Consider the following 23,135-nt stretch of genomic DNA (forward strand, 5'->3'; position numbering starts at 1 on the left):
CAGTGGGCTGGCTCTTGGGAGGGGTTATGCAAATTTGAGAATGCCTTAATAGGCAGATGTCAGTCCGGAGGAGTGGGTATTCCCAGGCAGGCTGAACTTGCATGCAGACTGCCCCACATGTGCTGCTGAGCCTCTGTGATTGAAAGAACTGAAATCCAATAAGTGAAAGAGGCAGCCAGGGACAGGCAGGCTGGGGAGGAAAGGACTAAATGATGCTGGACATCCTCCAGCCAGGAAATGAGGCGGGGCTCTATCTGACTTGCTGCAGCTTCTAATGCACATTGTGAGAAGCTCACAGTGTGCAGTGAAATCAGAGTAAGCAGTTTCAGGCTAGAATAGGAGTCGGTACAACTGTACTAAAGTAAAGGGAAGGTCGGAGTTCACGTTGATGCGGCAGGACTTGTAGCGATTTCCAATTTTCAACAATATGCCTAAAACAATTCTGTAAGAAACGACACCCCTGTCTTCCCATTAGACACTCACGTCCCTTAGCTAAAGATTCTATGTGACAGGCTGGCAGCAACTGAGCCTAATACTATATGCAGATTTGGATGAGGCAGTGAGCCGGGGGGTAGGAGCAGTGGGAGGAGCGGGGTGCTATGACATCACGTCTGTGGGCGGAGACTGAACTCTCTGGAAGTGAATGGAAAGGTGGTTTTAAAAGATATAGAAAATAAAAACAATGGCTGGCATAGAACATTCAGGTTTTCCCTTTTAAGACTTTTTGTCAAGGTTGGTTAACGTCTGTTCATTTTATTTCTTATAGTACGACCCCACCGACAAAAATCTGGTCCTGGATGGACAGTATGTGCCAAAGATTGTATTTGTTGGTAGGTTTTCTAGTTATAGTACTTTGTATAAATATCCCTCATTGTTTTCCCCCATCCCTCTCCCCTATTATAACAAAAATCAGACCTGAGATGCATCACAGTCTTTGTTTACACTGTAGACTCTGTGCTGGGCTTTGTTTACACTTCATATTCTGTGCTGTGCTTTGTTTACACTGTAGACTCTGCGCTGGGCTTTGTTTACACTTCATATTCTGTGCTTTGTTTACACTGTATACTCTGTGCTGTGCTGGGCTTTGTTTACGCTGCATACCCTGTGCTTTGTTTACACTGCATACTCTGTGCTGTGCTTTGTTTACACTGCATACTCTGTGCTGTGCTTTGTTTACACTGCATACTCTGTCCTGTGTTTACATTACATACTCTGCGCTATGCTGTTTACACTGCGTGCTCTGCGTTGTGCTTTGTTTACACTGCATGCTCTGCGCTGGGCTTTGGGTTCTGATTCTAATCAATGAATATCTTACCATGATGCCATAGATACGGAAGATCCCAGGCACAGCATCCAAACATTGCTGGAAATGGGTTTACATTGTTCTCAGTTCCCTTTAATATGATTCCTCCCATCCCTAGTATGAGGCTTCTTGTATTATAATAACTTGTATTTGTATCTTTTATGTTCTCCAGATCCCTCCCTTGTGGTCAGAGCTGATATTCCCGGGAAATATTCCAACCACCGCTACACCTACGAGCCTGAAGACATCGAACTGCGTAAGTGGAAGAGGGGTCCTTGCCCTTCCTGGTCACCTCCATGGAAAGACATGGGGTTGGGGGCGGAGTCGGGTGGGGGGTTGGTTGGTAATGAAAAAGTTGTAATGTTGTTTTTTGGTGGAGCATTTTGACCACTTTTTGTTTCAATGCCTTTTTTGGTTACATAAAAGCGTTTTTTTTTTGTAATCTTTAAAGTGGTTCCACAGCATGGGTCTCCAAAACAAGGAGCTAGTTTATTGTCCTTCAGACTGTAGGAGAGCCGTGGCCAGTGGGCATGGAAATTTTCCTGACATCAGTGGGAGTAAACAGCGCCACATTTGGTATTAGGGTAGGAACAGTGCCCCATCGTTGGTATCATTGGGAGCAATAGTGCCCCATCAATGGCATTATTGGGAGAAATAGTTCCCCCATCGTTGGCATCATTGGTAGCAATAGTGCCCCGTCAATGGTATTATTGGGAGGAATAATACCGATGTTGGTATCATTGGGAGGAATGGTGCCCTCACCATTCCTCCCATCGGGAGGAATGGTGCCCTCAAATGGTATCATTGGGAGGAATGGTGCCCTCATCGTTGGTATCATTGGGAGGAATGATGCCCTCATTGTTGGTATCATTGTGAAGAATGGTGCCCTCATCATTGGTATCATTGAGAGGAATAGTGCCCTCATAGTTTTTATCATTGGGAGGAATGGTGCCCTCATCATTGGTATCATTGAGAGGAATGGTGCTCTAATCATTGGTATCATTGGGAGGAATAGTGCCCTATCGTTGGTATCATTGGGAGGAACGGTGCCCCATTGTTGGTTTCATTAGGAGGAATAGTGCCCCATTATTGGGAGAATAGTGCCCCATCATTGGGAGGAATTGTGCCAAATCATTGGTATCATTGGGAGGAATGGTGCCCTCATCATTGGTATCATTGGGAGGCCAGTGGGCATGGAAATTTTCCTGGCATAAATGGGAGTAAACATCGCCACATTTGGTATTAGGGTAGGAATAGTGCCTCATCGCTGGTATCATTGGGAGCCATAGTGCCCCAATTGTTGGTATAATTGGAAGAAATAGTTCCCCCATCGTTGGCATCTTTGGGAGCAATAGTACCCTATCGTTGGTATCAATGGAAGGAACAGCGCCCCATCGTTATTAGGAGGAATAATACCGACATTGGTATTATAGGGAGGAATGGTGCCCTCATCGTTGGTATTATAGGGAGGAATGGTGCCCTCATCGTTGGTATTATAGGGAGGAATGGTGCCCTCATCGTTGGTATCATAGGGAGGAATGGTGCCCTCATCGTTGGTATTATTGGGAGTAATGGTGCCCTCATCATTGGCATTATTGGGAGGAATGGTGCCCTCATCATTGGTATTATTGGGAGGATTAATACCAACGTTGGTATCATTGGGAGGAACGTTGCCCTCATTGTTGGTATCAATGGGAGGAATAGTGCCCCATTGTTGTCAGTTGGCAGACAGTCTGATATCAATGGGAGGAAAATGCCCCAATGGCTGGATACAGTCCAAGCACTGGGCCACAGTTTGCAGACCACTGCTCTGCATTCTATGTATGAAGGTAAAGAGCCTTCTGTGTGCAGAAGCTCCCCCAATACTTACCAGAGCCTGATCTTCATCCAACGATGTGCATGAAAGCAGTGGTTCACCCTCCTCATTGGCTCAGCGACAGCAGTGGGAGCCATCGGGAACAATATTTGTTTCTAAAAAGCCAGTTCCCCAATATCTGTTGCTTGCCCACCATCTTCACTTATATCATAGAGACTTCAGCAGTGCAATAGTTGCACCTTGGTTCCCAGCTACTATCATAGAAGGGTGCACTCCTAGACTCTTCACTTCATTTGGGAACTTTACTGGGAAGATCTGACAGCTGCAAAGCCTAAGAGGGCCACTGGGCCAATCAGCTCGCCATGGTCCACCCAGAACTTGGTTATCACTTTATAGTGGACTGATCCTTTAAGTTTTTATTTGTTATCACATAATATTAATTATGACTCCTTTCTATTTTCAGTTTTTGAGAACATGAAGAAGGCCAAGATCCTCCTGAAGACCGAGCTGTAGAGACTTCTCCTCTACATTTTATAGATAGATTAAATGTTCATACTATGGATGTGTCAGTAATAATGTATTTAATTTCACAGATAACCTGATTTTGTGTCTTGGGATGGGAGAATATTGTTTTTCAACTGTGTTCAGGTTTTCTTGACCTTTTTTAAATAAAATCAACCCGGGTTATTTACGTGTTTGTGATATCTTCTCTGTGTTTTCATGGTTTCAAACGTGACTATAAGGCTCCATGCAACTTGTCATACAACTTTGAACACACAAAGTCGAATGACAAGTCACAGTCCATGTATTTCAATGGAAGCCATTCAAAACTATGCGACTTGACAAGTCATAGCCACTTTAAAAAGGTTCCTGTAGTACTTTGATGTGACTTGAGTGCCACAGACTGCAATGTAAACTCTCGAAAGTCACATGAAAGTCATATCTTAAAGAGGAGCCCCCCCCAAATACTGTAGCTGCTGACCTTTAATATAAGGACACTTAACTGTCTAGGTATCCAGCGATGTCCTCTCCTGAACGGATTCTACAATCAGCTCTGGGTGTAGGTGCCACCATCTCAACTAAGAGAAGCAGGAAATGGATAACAGTCACATCACATACATTATGGAGACATTACACAGTCAATCACATTTAGTGGACAGTCTGCAGCAGTCACATGTGAAAGCATATGCAGCACTTTAAATTAGCCATCTCCATCTAACAGCCTTGCCTTCCACTCTGGGTTATTAGTACTCACTGGAATGAGAGCGCTGCAGTCACCATCTTATATATGTACACCTGTCCGAGGTGCCCCAGGGGAATAGCCTCACTCAGGGAACTTTTGGCATGACCTTAAAGGCCATTTGCAACTTGCCCTAGCCCCCACCTCCATAGGGGTCAGGAAGTCTACAGCCGTCTCTCCTAAGTGCAGGTCTGCTCCTCTCCAGCCCTCTCCATGTGCTGGCTCTATCTGTACTGGTCTGCTGTGATTGGCTCTTCCCCATCCTGGCTCATAACTGGGCCCTGACTCACCCATGACATCACTGCAGGAAGGCTCTAACTCAGGGGTAGGCAACCTGGGGCCCTCCAGCTGTTGCAGAACTACAAGTCCCATCATGCCTCTGGGAGTAATTGTAACTGCCAGCGGTGCAATGCCTCATGGGAAATGTAGTTCCACAGGTTCCAAATAGGCGTGAAGAAATGCTTTAGGTAAGAATGCTTTCAAAAATCTATATATTTTAATTGTTTATTTTTATCAATTTACAAGACCCAAAGTGAGTAAACAGAGGAACAATCTAAATCAAGTCAATATTTGGTGTGACCACTCTTTGGCTTCAAATCAGCATCATTTCTTTTAGGTGGACTTGCACACTGTTTTTGAAGGAACTTGGCAGGCAGGTTGTTCCAAACATCTCGGAGAACTAAGCACAGATCTTCTGTGGATGTCGGCCACCTCAAATAAATCTGTCTCTTCCTATAATCCCAGACAGACTCAATGATGTTGAGATCAGGGCTCTGTTGGGGCCATACCATCACTTCCAGGACTCCTTGTTCTTTACACTGAAGATAGTGCTAAGTGACATTGGCTGCATGTTTCATTGTCCTGCTGCAGAATAAATTTGGGGCCAATCACATGCCTCCCTGATGGTATGGTGTGATGGATAAATATCTGTCTGTAGGTCTCAGCACTGTGGACAACATTGATCGGGCAATGTTGAAGACCATAGATGCAGTGGTCGGCCAAAGAAACCTAATGCAGCAGATAAAAGACGCATCATGCTTACTTCCCTTCCACATTAGATGTCCAGCAGTGCCATCAGCACAGATCTGGTGAAAACCAGTGGGACCCAGGTACACTAATCTACTGTCCAGAGAAGTCTGGCCAGAAGTGGTCTTCATTTAACCACTTCAGCCCCGGAAGGATTTCCCCCCTTCCTGACCAGAGCGTTTTTTTTGCGATTCGGCACTGCGTCACTTTAATTGACAGTTGCGTGGTCGTGCGACATGGCCCTAAAACAAAATTGACGTCCTTTTTTGCCCACAAATAGAGCTTTCTTTTGGAGGTATTTGATCACCTCTGTGATTTTTATTTTTTGCGCCATAAACAAAATAAGAGCGACAATTTTGAAAAAAACACATTTTTTTACATTTTGCTATAATAATTATCCCCAAAAAAATATATAAAAAAAACATTTTTTTCCTCAGTTTAGGCCGATACGTATTCTTCTACATATTTTTGGTTAAAAAAAAAAAAAAAAAAAAAAAAAAAAAAATCGCAATAAGCGTTTGATTTGTTTGCGCAAAAGTTATAGCGTTTACAAAATAGGGGATAGTTTTATGGCATTTTTATTAATCATTTTTTTTTTTTTTTACTAGTAATGGCGGCGATCAGTGATTTTTATTGTGACTGCAACGTTATGGCGGACATTTTTTTTACACATTTTTGGGACCATTGTCATTTATACAGCAATCAGTGCTATAAAAATGCACTGATTTCTGTATAAATGACACTCACAGTGAAGGGGTTAACCACTAGGGGGCGGGGAGGGGTTATGTCCTAGGGAAGCGATTTCTGTCAGGGGGATGGGCAGTGTGTGTGACGTCACTGATCTCTGCTCCGATGACAGGGAGCAGAGATCGAGTGACACTTGTCACTAGGCAGAACGGGGAGATGCTGTTTACAACGGCATCTCCCCGTTCGTCCTCTCCGTGAGGCGATCGCGGGTATGCCCGCAGCGATCGAGTCCGCGGGACCCGCGACCCGACTCACGGAGATCGCGGCAGGCGCGCGCGCGCACACACGGCGGCAAATTCAAAGTAATGTACGGGTACGTTACTTTGTGCAGCCGTGCCATTCTGCCGACGTAAAAGTACAGGAGCCGGTCGGGAACCGGTTAACAATTGTGGCCATAAAGCCATACCTCCAACGTGGAAACAAGGCTAAATGGCAACTATAGAGGGTCAAAATGTGCAATGTTTGGCTGTAGCAGGAGGCTGTTTGTTGGGGGAAGGGCTGGAGAGCTCTACAATACTGAGTGTCTGCAAGCAACTGAAGCATGGTGGAGGTTCCTTGCAAGTTTTGGGCTGAATGTCTGCAAATGGAGTTGGAGATTTGGTCAGGATCAATATTGTCCTCAATGCTGAGAAATATAGGCAGATAGTTATCCATCGTTCAATACCATCAGGGGGGCATGTGATTTGCCCCAAATGTATTCAGCAGCAGTACAACAACCCCAAACATGCAGCCAATGTCATTAAAAACTTTTTTTTTTTTTTTAATCAAGTAACTTTTTTTGAAAAAAGTAAAAGGCATCACAACACACAGTCAATTGTTCAGTTACAACAATAAAAAACAATGCTTAAAGTGTAAGTAAACCCTCCTATCGTTTTCAGCCAAGGAAGCTGCCATCTTTGCCTCTGTTTAATCTACAACTTCCGTGATGGTGCACATGTGATCAGTTATGACACCAGCCATTGGATGGCTTGACAGTTTGTTTGTGCTTTGGTTGAGAGCACAACCAATGGGAGTGATACATTTCCGGCACGGGCCAGAAATGAAACAGTTTTATGGATGGGTTTACTTCCGCTTTAAGTCCTGTGCAATATCAAGCGGCGTAGAAAACCGCAACAGTGTCTAAGCATGAAGTCTCCTTACTTATGTTAAAACTGTCTGTACATGATATAACCATATTCTAAGACACCCTGTAATACCAATGCAAATAATGTACAACAAATACAGAAAAAAAAAATCAGACATTCTGGAATATTGCCTACCTGTCTTCAAGGACTAATAAAACAATTATAGTCACCTAGTAATTAACTAAAGTGAGTATATAGGAGAAACACAATAATGGTAATTCTTCCATAGATGAGCGACATAAGACTCACCAGGGGTACCCTTGGTTTAATTACGTCTAAAGCTGTAATAATCTATCAAACAAGTTTTGGGGGGTGCTACTCTTGGTGTGCCCAACCAACATTGCTAGATATTCCTGAATTTCTTAGGAGAGTTCCTATGATAATAATAGGTATTTTTTTCTTGAATAAGAATGATCGACTGAATCCATTGCACACATGTTGGGGGCTGTGGAGATGACCACACTCTTGCTATTAATTTCTTAGCCAAGTAAAACAGTCGAATAAGGACTATGTAAATATGAGGAGTATAGTTCCTCATCAAGACTCCCCAACAAGCAAGTCAGTGGATCCACTGCCAATTGTACCCAATATATGTTAATAGTTGAGATCACACTACTCCAGTATCTCACCAAGAACCATCTTTAGTGTAAAGAACAACAAGGTGTCCACAGAGCCTTGATCTCAACATCATGGAGTCTGTCTGGGATGACATGAAGAGACATAACGATTTGAGGCAGCCGATATCCACAGAAGATCTGTGCTTAGTTCTCCAAGATGTTGGGAACAACCTACCTGCCAAAATTCTTCAAAAACTGCGTGCAAGTGTACCTAGCAAGTGTACCTAGAAGAACTAATGCTGGTTTGAAGGCTTCTATTTCGGAAAGCATTCTTAAAGCGGGGGTCCACCTACATCATCTAAAAAAAAAAAAATATTAAAAGCCAGCAGCTACAAATACTGCAGCTGCTGACTTTTAATACATGGCCACTTACCTGTCCCAGAGTGCAGCGATGTCGGCAGGGGACGCCGAGAACCCGCTCGGTTCTCGGCAGCTGCCGCCGCCATCCTAGGTGAGGGAATCAGGAAGTGAAGCGTGGCGGCTTCACTTCCCAGTTCCCTACTGCGCATGCGCGAGTCGCGCGTCCCAAGTGGTCCCCGCTCTCTCCTGGGAGTTGTGTGATTCCCAGGAGACAGCACGGAGGGACAGGAAGAGGCATAGACTCCCATGGGAGTCTATGCCGGAATATATATATATATATATATATATATATATATATATATATATATATATATATATATATATATATATATATATATATATATATATATAACATTTCTTTTAACCATACAAACACAGTATATAGCACTGGGGTAGGGGTGTTGGATCTTCAGAAGCAGTGAGAATTGTTCAATGCTCTCTGTAAAGTGTGGAGCAAAAATTATTACTACTATATAAGAAGTAAAACAACTATACATAGCAGTTTAAACTTGTCAATGAATGTTCATGAGTAATATTTTTGTTTTGTTTTGTTTTTCATGATGCCGGCAGTTAGAAAGAATAGATTTCACAAGATCGGTTGTTTTAGATTTTTATTAATCATTTTGCAGTGCAAATTGAGATCAGTCTGTATTCACAGCATTAAAACAAGAGAGGGAATAACACAACACAAGATGTACAGGAATGCGCCCCAAAAAATAAAATAAAACAAAGAAACAAAAACCACATCAGTGAATAAAACCATATACAAGATATTACCTGCAGACTACAGAAGAGCGAGGCTGCCGTCAGCAGATTATTAAAGTGAACCTGTCACCAATGAATATGACCAGTATTTTTTTTTTTTATTATTATTATTGTATGCCCTTTTGTGTACAGAGTTACTGGTGACAGGGTCTCTTTGAATACCTAGGTACTAAGGGTAAAGCGATGTAGCAATCTACAGCAGCCAATCTGAATTCTTTTAATTTCTGCTGCTGAAGGATGACTTTGGATTGGTTGCTGAAACCTATTAGTGATCGGAAACGCAATGTTCTCTGTTTTTTTAAAAGGCCTGTGGGCATGGGGTGCTGGTTGGAAGGCACAGCCCTGTGTGGGACTGCAATAAGGTACCGAATCTGCCCCCCACTCCAAAGCTACAAGGGAGATAGTAAAAGCTTGTCCCTGCCTGGTCAAGCCAAAGAGCCCAGTTCTGGCTACGTCTATCCTGCCAATGAGACATACAGTATATGTGAGCTGCCATTGTAATCTCTTCCAGAAAAGGCTGTTTGGCGGGACTTCATGCAGGTCCAATGGCTTCAATACCTTCTCGTGCACTGAACTGGAATCAGTTCTGAATTCACTCAGAATTTTCTCTAGTTAATTGTTCTAGGACAGTTACTTAAAAAATACTTATGCAAAACACAGCCTGAACAAAATACATGTGGCTAGCCATTGCTTAAAGTGTCATTAAACCCACATCATTAAAAAACAAAAAAAAAAAAACTATTAATAAATGGTGTATTACATACTGTTCATACTCACTGTCACTATGGGATTTGTTTCTGTATTCTGCAAAAAACCGGGTTGATCCTGCTGTTTTCTGTCTCCCCCCTCCTGTCCATGTTCCCACTGCAGTTGGGGACTTTGCAGAGCAGTGTTGGCAGCTCTGCACATGCTCAGTTTTCAGTGTATTTTCTATCCTGAGCATTTCATCCCTATCACATCTGAGCAGCCCATGTGAGTATAGAGTAACACATGTGGGCATAAACACGGTGATAAATGACAGCCCACTTCCTTCCTTCTCCTTCATGCCCACTAACCAGCTAAACACAATGGGGATGGGATATTACAATCTTGATTGATGGAGGCTTCACCTCCCTATTATTCTAAGGCTGGAGGGGCATGACAGCCTTTGACTGTCAGAAATCCCACAACATGTTCTTGCCAAAAAATAGATTTAATTTCAAATATATATTTGTATGACAATTTAAAACGGTTTGGCAAGAACATGTTGTGGGATTTCTGACAGTCACAGGCTGTCAGAAATCCCACAACATGTTCTTGCCAAAAAATAAAGATGTAATTTCAAATATATATTTGTATGACAATTTAAAACTGGTATTATTTATTTTTCCTCTGTATTCCAAAGGCTTTTTTTATTTTTATTTTGAACATGTGACCAGTAGGTGAAGACTAGAAGCTCCTCCTGACAGACAGGCAGGAAAAGATACAGATATCAATTAGAAGAAAAAAAAAAGATATTTCGATTTTTTTTTTTTTTTAACAATAAGTGCCATCATCCATATACAGAAAGAAAAGGCATAATGTAAAGTAAACAGTGTGTGTTTAGTATCACTTTAAGCTCTTAGAAAGAAGTCAACCAATGGCTGACAAGTGGGGTTTTTGGAATGTATCAAGATTAACAAAACGAATAATCACAAATGAGCTATATTTATTAACAATGGAAAGGCCCATTGACTCATTAAATCTCATTGTTTATGCTGTTCCTGCATTTTGAACACCATTGCACTGTGGGGGGGGGGTAGTTAAAAAAAAAAAAAATCATCAATAACCACTTCAGACAGAAGGGCATAAAAAAAGACTTTCTAGGTCAGCCATTCTCCACCAGAGCTCTGTGTGATGCTAAAGTTCCTCCAAAGGTTCCTTAAGCTCTGGCTGATTAACCTCCCATCCGATGGTACCTACATAGTTCCAGAGCCAACACGACTTGGCAAAACTAGCTAACCAATCAAATCAATGATCTTCTTAGCCATCAGTAAGGTTGGCATTGTTCCCACTGGCCACAAATGTAAGGAGCATTTTACCTATTGACCCCAGTTAAATTGGTTTCAGTAAGTGTTGCCCAAGAACTGACAATTATTTTAGGAGTTGCTCATGGGTAAATAAGTTGAGAAAGGCTGCTGTGTCAGCTATTCAACCAGAGTTTTGTGGATCGCTAGAGTTCATCCAGAGGTAGCCAAGGGTTCCTTAAAGCGGAGTTCCACCCAAAAGTGGAACAGTAGGTGTAGCTGCTGACTTAATTTTTGGAGGGGGGAGGCCGGAACACAGCTTTAAGATCTGGCTGATTAACCTCCTATCTAATGGTACCTACATAAAGTAGTTCCAGAGCCTACATCATTTGGTTGGCTGGTTTCGCCAATCAAACCAATAATCTTTTTAGCCTTCAGTAAGGGTGGCATTCTGACCACCACTGTAAGCCGAGCATTCTTCCCACTGGCCTCTAAGGTAAGTGAATACTTTACCCATCGACCCTAGATAAACTGGTTTCAGTAAGAATTCTCCTAAGACCTGAAAATTATTTTATGAGTTCCTCTGAGGTAAAAAAGTTGGGAACTGCTGCTGTATTATAACCAAATGTCTTCGCTAAAACATAATGAGCTATACAAGTCTAAAGTAGCAACAGAGGCATCAGCGTGACACAGTACTTTCACTGGCTGTTGTAGGCATAATGTAGTTTGATCCAGATAGTGACCCTCCCCCTTCTAAAAGACTATGAGGGGCAATTATTTAATTTTCAGTGCAGGCACCCCCTTTAAATAATAATAATAATAATAAAAAGAATTATGATTTTGGAAACACTTTATGGCCAACAGTTGGTGGACACCTGATTATCACATCTATACGAGCTTGTTGGACATCCTATTCCAAAACCAGACATTAATATGGAGTCGTGCCCTTTGTAGCTACAACAGGCTCCACTCTTCTGGAAATAATTTCCACAAGATTTTTGAGTGTGTCTGTGGGAATTTCTTCCCAATAAGCTTCAAGGACATTTGTGAAGTCGGGTACTGGTGTTGGATGAGAAGCATTGTCTCATAATTGGAGTTCCAATTCATCCCAAAGGACACTCGAGTTCCTCCACACCAAACTGGCCAATAATTTGGAAGGATGTCCACAAAGTGTTGGCCTTATATTCAAGGTTTTTCTTGCATGGGTTAGAATTGAAGTTCTTCAATAATGACACCAGAGGGCTCCGTGCTCAATTGTGGATAATGGAACCAGACTGAAAATAAAACAAGGGCGAATACAATTCTTTTTTCTTTTCAATATTCCTATACTCTCCCATTCAAACATTACTAAGTCAATACAGGTAGGACTCAGTTGAATACACAAGTTGTAAAATCCGCTATGGATCAGAAAGCGGTTTCTCTACAGATAGAACAAGTGCACACAAGTATCACTACCCTACAGTATAACCCATAATTCAGACAGACAATAATAAGAAACCTAATTTTCACGATTCAAAAATTCTAAGTGTTGGAACAGATTTTCTTGTACCAGAGAGTAGCCAATAGTCATTACCTAAAAAAGGGTGGTGTAAAGACAACATGCATCTTTTTCCAGAAACAAATTAGCTTTATGGAACAAAAGAAAAAAGAACAATAGCTGGCAAGTTAAACTGTCTCATCAACGCAAAAGGAAAAACGCATATAGGACAATAGTGCAGCAGTTACTCCAATGTCCAGGTACTGGGCACCTGTGGGGAGACTGGCACCATCAATACTGCCTCATGGTGCGCCAAGCCACTGATTGGAGACCACTTTAATAAAGAAATGCATTTGGATTTACTAGAATTCGGTTTAAAGAGGTTCTTCAGATAAACGTGAGACCTATTTCTTCAACAGAGAGGACCATTCAGTGTTTTACATTCTTCAGTTCATGAACTTCTATAAAAATTGAGGACTGTGCAAAATCCAAGCCCTTATTGATAGACCAGTGGTCTCCAAGTTGTGGCCCGCAAGCTGGATGCATCTCTTTGCCCACATCTGGCCCTTGGGGCCCTATTTCTCCCACTGATACGAGACACTATTCTACCTCTGACACCAATGAGGCACTTCTCCTTCCACTGACACCCACGATGGGGCACGATTCCTCCCACTGACACCAACGATGGGGCACTAGTCCTCCCACTGACACCGACAGGGGAACTAGTCCTCCCACTGACACCGACAGGGGAACTAGTCCTCCCACTGACACCGACAGGGGAACTAGTCCTCCCACTGACACCGACAGGGGAACTAGTCCTCCCACTGACACCGACAGGGGAACTAGTCCTCCCACTGACACCGACAGGGGAACTAGTCCTCCCACTGACACCGACAGGGGAACTAGTCCTCCCACTGACACCGACAGGGGAACTATTCCTCCCACTGACACCGACAGGGAAACTATTCCTCCCACTGACACCGACAGGGAAACTATTCCTCCCACTGACACCGACAGGGAAACTATTCCTCCCACTGACACCGACAGGGGAACTATTCCTCCCACTGACACCGACAGGGGAACTATTCCTCCCACTGACACCGACAGGGGAACTATTCCTCCCACTGACACCAGTGATGGGGCATTCCTACAGACCCCAGTGGTTATGTAATTCTTTAAGTCCCACTGACACTGGGGCATATTCTACTTCCACTGGTCACAGTTGAGCTCCCCTAAAGTCTAAAGCACAGTAAACTTGCCATATGTTTAAAAAGTTTGGAGACCCTGTAGAAGAACAACCAAAGCCAAGGAGGACCGATTGTAGGGCAAGTACTGACCGACACTAGCAGAGTTCTTAAGTTCTCCTGCCCAAAGACAGAGGGAGACAGTTGTCTTATCCAGTGATTCAATACAATCTGGCTTGTTTGTCTCGGCGTATCAGACAGCAATAGAACTGGTTAAAATTCATGTCACGGTCACGATCATTCCAATCCCTTGTTAAACTGAAGGTGTTAAAAAGAAAACAAAAAAAAAAAACCACTACTGGTTACCCCTCCACTGGTTTCTAAACAAACTTTTGTGATGGCCAAGTGCCCTATTCCTCTTATCCCCAGTGCTACAATGCGGAAAGGGCACTTTGGACAACCCTCACATTGTTTCCTGATGACATGAACACTCCCATTTGGTTGGCAATCATTCAAACTGCCCTCAAAACTTGCATTAAAATTTTAAACTGAGTGCAATTCATTGAACAGCTCTCTATTAACACTTTCCTGGAGAACCTCTAAAATGTACACACAATAATCATAAAATGCATTTCACTTTTGATTAAGAGAACTTCAGTAGTCTTAGCACAATCAACTGGAATGAAATGGTCAATAATGACAATAATGTCTGTTCTATAAAGTTTTTTTTCCCAGTACTCTCAAATTTAAAATAATTGAAAGTAATGGAATATGAAATTATCCTTTTTTTTTTCTTTTTTTTATAATGGCTTCCCAAACCCATAATTCTGTCAGACAACAATAAAAATGCATTTTAAAAAAATCAAGCTGGCTATATTCCACTGGACCCAACCCATATCTGTATTCTGTACAACAAATGTACTTTTTATTGCAGTTAGAGCCCTTGCACACTGGGGCGGTTTGCAGGCGCTATTGCGCTAATAATAGCGCCTGCAAACCGCCCCGAAAGTGCCGCTACTTTCATTCCAGTGTGCAAGCCCCGAGGGCTTGCACACTGGAGCGATGCCCTGGCAGGACGGTAAAAAAAGTCCTGCTAGCAGCATCTTCGGAGCGGTGAAGGAGCAGAGTGTATACCGCTCCTTTACCGCTCCTGCCCATTGAAATCAATGGGACGGCGCGGCTATACCGCCGGCAAAGCGCCTCTGCAGAGGCGCTTTGCGGTGGTATTTAACCCTTTCTCAGCCGCTAGCGGGGGGTAAAACCGCCCCGCTAGCGGCCGCATACCGACGGTAAAACGCCGCTAATAATAGCGGCGTTTTACCGCCGACGCCGCCCCCTGCCCCAGTGTGCAAGGGCTCTTATAGTAAGTGTAAGTATAGCCAAATATTTTTACATTTTTAGTTATTTGATGGAGTGTGGAACGGTTCGAAAACCGTGTCATGTTTTATTGCTGTCCAGGCACAGCTGGAAAGATTTGCATTATATGTGCTGGTGACCATGGTCAACAAGACAGAAAATGATAGGAAATCTTCCAATGGAGACACCCGTTTCGGTGCCAGCTGGTTAAGAGGGTCATTCCCCTTACTTTCTGTTGTGTCTCCGAGACAGGAAGTGAAGAAAAATCTTCTCAATGGGACACAGACAGCATAAAATACTTGAAGATTGTGGGGATGGGTGAGGAGAGCCATACTTGAATAGTCTTGATAAGTCCAACCAGGTGAAAAAACAATATAACCACTTTTTTAGTGTACGATTGGGGCTCCCCTTTCTTCAAGGCCACTTGTACCTCAGTTGTAGATGCATTCACTCACATATGTTTTTAATATGTACCTTCCCCAATGTTAGCCTTGAGGAAGGGGGATCTCCTCGGTCCCCTGAAACACGTTGGCTAGGTTTTACCCTAAAAAAGTGATCATTGTTCTCCAATCAGCTTGAGTTTTCAAGGACTGCATTTATGCACAGTGATCCTCATCCACCTCAACAACCTTTGCATGCTTTAGGGGACCTACTTCAAGGAATCCCCATGAGTTGTGCCACCACAGACCAGGTCTAGTGCTACCCCATACATACACTACAAAGCAGGAAAATAAGTGACGGGGTCTTAATCCAAAATTTAAAAAAAAAAAAAAAAAAAAATGTGGCTATGCATACACAATAATTCATAGGTCTTCCCTTTATCAGTTCACTATATGCCTGGTGGTTTCCAAATGCCTCCCCCCTATTTAAATCCCCCCCCCCCCCCTCCAAAGAAAAAAAAGTTACAGGAAATATAGGCAGTATGATTCTTCTGGATTATCACACTCCGCACTTTAATACATAGTTTTGTGTTATTTTTATCGACATTGGAGTTTCAGAAGTGTTTCCATAGTAACAGAGGCTAAGTGACAGGATCAATAATATTTCAGCTTTTTTTTTTTTTCAACTTTAAGCTTTCCTTCAAGTGTTGAACATAAATTAATTATTGGTATTTTAAGTCCCTTTTAAAAGAAAAAAAAAAAAAGGTTTATAGTTGTCACGTCCTTCCAACAAAAAAAAGAATAGAACAACCACAGCAACCGAGAAGCTGTAGAGGATTCAGTAGTGTACAGGGAACGAGCAGTCTTAGAAATGGTATTGCCATCAGAGGAAGGCGCTGGGATTGGCTCGCGGGTCCTTCTGATTTCTGTATCTGTAAGTCAGCCAAACACCAAGGATCTGGATAAATAAAAAAACAAGAAATAATGAACCCAAGCTAGCCTTCAAATATACACTTTATGGGCAAAGGTTTGTGGACCTTTCACCCTCACACCTTTATTGGACATCTCATTTCAAAACCACGACCAGCAATATGGATGTGGTGCTACCCCCCCGAAGGGGCCGTTGGTAATATCAGATTTTTTTTTCCTAATGGTACAGAGGCTGCCCACCACCGCCAGCACCAGTCCATTCACACCGACTCCAGTAACACAATTTTTAAGAGTTATTGCTTGAAGAAACTTCACCAGTAGAGGGGATGGGACACTCCAGAACAATTAGCACACAGCAATTAGAGGAAATCTTCTCCTTAAAGCAGTTGTAAACTGCAGGACAATTTCAAATTTTTTTTGTACCTGCAAGGTATGGGTATAATGTGCTAGTATGCATCGCATTTAGGAGATATTTACACTACCTATGGGTAAGCCTTATCATAGGCTTACAGTGCCTTGAAAAAGTATTCACACCCCTTGATATTTTCCACATTTTGTCATGTTACAACCAAAAACATAAATGTATTTTATTGGCATTTTATGTGCTAGACCAACACAAAGTGGCACATAATTGTGAAGTGGAAGGAAAATAATAAATGGTTTGCAATTTTTTTTGCATATAAATATCTGAAAAGTGTGGCGTGCATTTGTTTTCAGACCCCTTTACTCTGATGCCCCCAACTAAAATCTAGAGGAACCAATTGCCTTCAGAAGTCACTTATGTATTAAATAGAGTCCACCTGTGTGTAATTTAATCTCAGTATAAATACAGCTGCTCTGTGAAGCCCTCAGAGGTTTGTTAGAGAACCTTAATGAACAAACAGCATCATAAAGGCCAAGGAACACACCAGACAGGTCAGTGATAATGTTGTGGAGAAGTTTAAAGCAGGGTTCGGTTATAAAAAAATATCCCAAGCCTTGAACATCTCACAGAGCACTGTTAAAATCCATCATCCGAAAATGGAAAGAGTATGGCACAACTACAAACCTACCAAGACATGGCCGTCCACCTAAACTGACAGGCGTTTAGGAGGGCTGGATTGTGCAGAAAGTCTCCCAGGCCTAGCATCAGTGAGAATACATATGGCCTCAGGGTTGGTGGTGAATATGAGGAGTAGTGCCCTTTAATAGTAAGAGGAGTAGTATCCCATCATTGGTATTGGTGGAACAAATAGTGCTTCATTGTTGGTGTCAGTGGGAGGAATAATGCCCCAAGGGCCAGATAAAGGCTAAGATAAAGGCTAAGAAATGCCCACATCAGTTTGGAGACCCCTGGATTAGATCAAAGCGTATTCATGTGTTAGAATGGCCCAGTCACAGTCCAGACCCAAATCCAATTGAGAATCTGTGGCAAGACTTGAAAATTGCTGTTCACAGACGCTCTCCATTCAATTTGACAGAGTGTGAGCTATTTTGTAAAGAAGAATGGCCAAAAATGTCCCTCTCTAGATGTGCAAAGCTGGTAGAGACATCCCCAAAAAGACTTGCAGCTGTAACTGCAGTCAAAGATGGTTCTACAAAGTATTGACTCAGGGGGGCTAAATACAAATGCACACCAACCTTTTCACATATTTGAAAAAAATTTGAAAACCATTTATCATTTTCCTTCCACTTCACAATTGTCACTTTGTGTTGGTCTATCACAGAATAAAATACATGTTTTTGGTTGTAACATGATAAATGTGAAAAATTTCAAGGGGTATGAATACTTTTTCAAGGCACTGTACCTATAGGTAAAAGCAAAAGATGGAAGTCTACTTCCACTTTAAATAGACGTGTTGAATGTTGGACAGTTGTGGCACCCTTCTAGATAGGTGCAAGGATTAGTTAGATTTACTGCTGGCTCACTGTGTTTAGTGGGGCTGGGTGTGTTTTTGTTAGGTAAATTTAGCTTGCCCCACCGTAACCAGTGTGGTTGTGATTATTGTGTCAGGTAAATCTAGCTCTGATCACTGTAACCAGTGCAGTGGATTAACTGCATAAGTTCCGCTCTATAGCAGGTTTTACTGCTACAGAGCGGCACCTATGTGCCAGATCACACATACATACTATATATATATATATATATATATATATATATATATATATATATATATATATATATATATATATATATATATATATGTGTGTGTGTGTGTGTGTGTGTGTGTGTGTGTGTGTGTGTGTGTGTGTGTGTGTGTGTGTATGTATATATATATATATATATATATATATATATATATATATATATATATATATATATATATATATATATATATATATATATATATATGTGTGTGTGTATGTATATATATATATATATATATATATATATAAATTAAAAATCAAGAAATAAAAAAGGATAAACACATATACTGTATAAATTAAAAAAATATATAAATGAATATAAATTTAAGGTTCCATTCAAACGTCCAAATCGCATGGCAATCACTGCACAACCTGCAACGCGCATTTGGGTGCTGCTCGGCAAACGCGGCCAAACGCGCCTTTAAAAAAAAAAAAAAAATGCGCAAAGCTTTTCGCTCAAAAAAAGGAGCAACTTACCTCTGTAAAACTGAAGAAGAAACCAATTCCACCCACAACTCTCAGCACCTCTTCAGCATGCTTCTCAATGATCGAGCCACACGTCAACTCACAGTTATGAGTTTGAAAACATTTCTGCAAGAAGAATAAATTGTTACACTATGTGTCAGACAGAACACTAATAAAATCGTAGTAATGAGCAAATTGAGGAAATTTGGGGGGGGGGGACCTTGATCGAATTCAAATTGCAATGGAGTCAGGGGAAGACTATTTTCATGGTCAGCTTTACTCAGTGGCGTAGCATTTGGGAAGGCATCCGATGTGGTCGCCCCAGGCGTAACATATAGAGGGGCGCAGGATGAAAGACAGCAGGCTCACACAATGTGCATCACCCAGCGTGAGCTAGCTCTTTCAATCCAGAATGAACCCGCTCTGTGTCATCCAGTGTAAGTCACACTGGATGACAGAGCTGGCTCACACTGGACTGAGAGAGCCGGGCTCACCATAGGCACGTGCAGGGGTTGTGCCGGGGCACACCCTAATCCAGGGGCAGCGCTGGGGGGGGTTCTTGGATTCAACCCCATCTCTGCGACCATCCGTGTCATGGGGCTGGCAAGGTCTGCCTTTGAGTTTCTTCCCAGGCTGCAGTGTCCCTCTAATGCCACGGAACACAGCATCCTAAGGTTTGCGGCGGGCGGGGACTCTGTCAGCTGTGCAGCGGGCTGAGAAGGTGGTGGGTGGAGCAGGGGTGTGGCCAAACTCTACATCACTACAGAAATTTCCTCCATGCTCCATCTGTGCTTCTCCAACCTTTACGCTCATCGCGCACTGCTCCCTAACCAGCCTGCCCTCGGCGCCCTCACCGCGCACTCCTGCCTGACCGGCCGCCCTCACCGCGCACCCCTGCCTGACCGGCCGCCCTCACCGCGCACCCCTGCCTGACCGGCCGCCCTCACCGCGCACCGCTCCCTGACCGGCCGCCCTCACCGCGCACCGCTCCCTGACCGGCCGCCCTCACCGCGCACCGCTCCCTGACCGGCCGCCCTCACCGCGCGCCCTCACCGCGCACCGCTCCCTGACCGGCCGCCCTCACCGCCCGCCCTCACCGCGCACCGCTCCCTGACCGGCCGCCCTCACCGCGCACCGCTCCCTGACCGGCCGCCCTCACCGCGCACCGCTCCCTGACCGGCCGCCCTCACCGCGCACCGCTCCCTGACCGGCCGCCCTCACCGCGCACCGCTCCCTGACCGGCCGCCCTCACCGCGCGCCCTCACCGCGCACCGCTCCCTGACCGGCCGCCCTCACCGCCCGCCCTCACCGCGCACCGCTCCCTGACCGGCCGCCCTCACCGCGCACCGCTCCCTGACCGGCCGCCCTCACCGCGCACCGCTCCCTGACCGGCCGCCCTCACCGCGCACCGCTCCCTGACCGGCCGCCCTCACCGCGCACCGCTCCCTGACCGGCCGCCCTCACCGCGCACCGCTCCCTGACCGGCCGCCCACCGCTCCCTGACCGGCCGCCCACACCGCGCACCGCTCCCTGACCGGCCGCCCACACCGCGCACCGCTCCCTGACCTGCTGCCCACACCGTGCACCGCTCCCTGACCGGCCGCCCACACCACTTACTGCTCCCTGACCGGCCGCCCTCACCGCGTACTGCTCCCTGACCGGCCGCCCTCACAGCACTCTGCTCCCTGACCAGCCGCCCTCACCCCGCTCTGCTCCCTGACCGGCCACCCTCACCCCGCTCTGCTCCCTGACCGGCCGCCCCCACCGCGCACTGCTCACTGACGAATTGATTTTCGTCATAGTTTTTGTCAGTGGACGAAAATGTGCAGTACTTTTCGTTTAGTTTTCGTCACTGTAAAAAGGCTGCTGATTAAAAAATTGTGACAGAAATGTATTCGTTGATTAAATTAACACTGCTCTCCCCTAGACAAAACAAGCAATTAACCATCAAGGGATCATCATTAATCTGACATTGACGGGCTTGAAGCATCACAAATGTATAATAATAAAAAAAAAAAAAAAAACAGACAAAGCGGATTATAAAAAATACTATTTTTAGCCATTTCTTTGTTTTCTATTGCTCGTCTTGTTTATTTAGACCTGAAAACTTGAGATTGTACAATTTTTTTGTTTTTCGTGTACTTTACTATTATTTATAGTTACTTAGAATGTAAAAGAAAGGGGAAAAAACACACTTACTTTAAAACCTTTAGGGGTTGCTTTTTGGACTATTTCTTTTTTTTTATCTCAAAAAAACTCAAAATGACAAAATACAGAATAAAAGTATTTTTATTGTGTATCATTGTAATTTTTTATTTTTTTTTTTGTATTTTATTGTTATACAGAGTAACATGTACAAATCATTAGTAAGACCTCATAAAATCGAGGCAAGTATAGTAACAAGTCCTATTTGCAATCTCGGAACACCCAATAAGAAAGACAGTATGCGACCAGTCTAAACTATGTGGCATGTTCACCAATGCCAGGAGCCTGGTGGACAAGATGGGAGAACTAGAGATAGGAGGATTTAGATTTTGTGGGACTTTCAAAGACTTGGTTCAACAACTCTAATGATTGGCTGGCAACTATTCAAGGGTATTCCCTTTATCGCAGGGATAGAGAGGGTAAAAAAGGGGGAGGGGTATGCCAGTATATCAAAAATAATGTACAAGTGAATGTGAGAGATGACATCACTAAGGGAGCTAGGGAGGAGGTGGAATCCTTATGGGTAGAGCTCCAAAGGGAAGCAGCTAAGGGGAAAATAATACTGGGAGTATGCTATAGGCCCCCTAACCTGAGGGAGAAGGGGGAGACGGACCTCCTATCACAATTTGGATTAGCAGCAAGGATGGGAAGTGTTATCATAATGGGGGATTTTAATTATCCAGACATAGACTGGGCGGAAGGAAGCGCACATTCGTCTAAGGCTCGCCAGTTCCTAAATGTCTTGCAGGACAATTTCATGGGTCAGATGGTGGACGCACCAACTAGAAACAAAGCGTTACTAGACCTACTGATTACTAACAATACAGACCTGATCACGGATGTGGAAATACGGGGCAATTTAGGAAACAGCGATCACAGGGTCAATTAGCTTCAGTATAAATCACACAAATAGGAAACATAAGAGGAATACAAAGACAATGACTTTCCAAAGCGCCAACTTCACTAAACTACGTACCTTGCTAGAAGATATAAACTGGTATAAAATCTTAGGAACAAAGAACACGGAGGAGAGATGGGTTTGCTTTAAGAGCATATTATATAAAAAGGGCATTAGCCAGTGCATCCCATTGGGAAATAAATTTAAAAGAGCAAACAAAAATCCTGGATGGCTTAACTCCAATGTAAAAATGCATATAAAAGCAAAGGAGAAGGCCTTCAAGAAATACAAGGCTGAGGGATCATCATCAGCATTCAGACTTTACAAAGAATGCAACAAGAAATGTAAGGGTGCAATTAGGGCGGCTAAGATAGAACACGAGGGAATCGGGGGGCTTCAGTAACCAAAACTGCAGTATTTATCCTCATGACACATCTCAGGAAGCACCCTCATGGCTAACAGAGGTCAGAATTAGAAATAGACAATGGAAAACTTAACATTAATAAAGTCACCGGGACCAGATGGCTTGCACCTGAGGGTCCTTAGGGAACTCTGTCAAGTTGCCAGACCATTGTTCCAAATTTTTTACTGACAGTCTGACTGGAATGGTACCAACTGATTGGAGAAAAGCCAATGTAGCACCAATATTTAAAAAAAGGGCCAATATACCTCCCTGGGAATTACAGACCAGTCAGCCTAACATCAATAGTATGCAAGCTCTTGGAGGGGATGATAAGGGACTATATACAAGATTTTAGTAATGAAAATGGTATCATTAGCAGTAATCAGCATGGATTCATGAAGAATTGTTCTTGCCAAACCAATCTATTAACCTTCTACGAGGTTCAAAAAACTATTAGATAAGCACCTGAACAACCACAAAATAGAGGGATATACAATGTAATACTGACATTTAATCACACACATTAGTTGACTAGATGGACTTGTGTCTTTTTTCAACCTCACCTACTATGTAACTATGGAATATGCAGTTCAGTTTTGGGCTCCAGTGCAGAGAAGGGCAACCAAACTGATAAGAGGCATGGAGGAGCTCAACTATGGAGAAATATTAGAGGAACTGAATTTATTCTTTATTGTGAAGAGTAGATTAAGGGGGGATATGGTCACCA

General features: G+C 43.4%; 2 protein-coding genes across 2 annotated transcripts in view; one reads left to right on the top strand and one right to left on the bottom strand.

The window, feature by feature from the left end:
• Positions 1–3,810, top strand: part of AGR2 (anterior gradient 2, protein disulphide isomerase family member) — a 15,133-nt gene extending 11,323 nt beyond the window's left edge. The window contains exons 6-8 of the mRNA XM_073629510.1: positions 767–830; positions 1,476–1,559; positions 3,583–3,810. Coding sequence (XP_073485611.1) covers positions 767–830; positions 1,476–1,559; positions 3,583–3,632 — 198 coding nt within the window. The 3' untranslated portion in view covers positions 3,633–3,810. The remainder of the gene's footprint in view (positions 1–766; positions 831–1,475; positions 1,560–3,582) is intronic.
• A 5,020-nt stretch (positions 3,811–8,830) lies between these two features.
• Positions 8,831–23,135, bottom strand: part of TSPAN13 (tetraspanin 13) — an 80,655-nt gene continuing 66,350 nt past the window's right edge. The window contains exons 5-6 of the mRNA XM_073629512.1: positions 18,915–19,028; positions 8,831–16,338 (exon numbers count right to left, since the gene is read on the bottom strand). Of these exons, the coding sequence (XP_073485613.1) occupies positions 16,264–16,338; positions 18,915–19,028 (189 nt within the window). The 3' untranslated portion in view covers positions 8,831–16,263. The remainder of the gene's footprint in view (positions 16,339–18,914; positions 19,029–23,135) is intronic.

This window comes from Aquarana catesbeiana, linkage group LG05 (genome assembly GCF_042186555.1).
Source record: "Aquarana catesbeiana isolate 2022-GZ linkage group LG05, ASM4218655v1, whole genome shotgun sequence".
Classification (NCBI taxonomy): domain Eukaryota; kingdom Metazoa; phylum Chordata; class Amphibia; order Anura; family Ranidae; genus Aquarana; species Aquarana catesbeiana.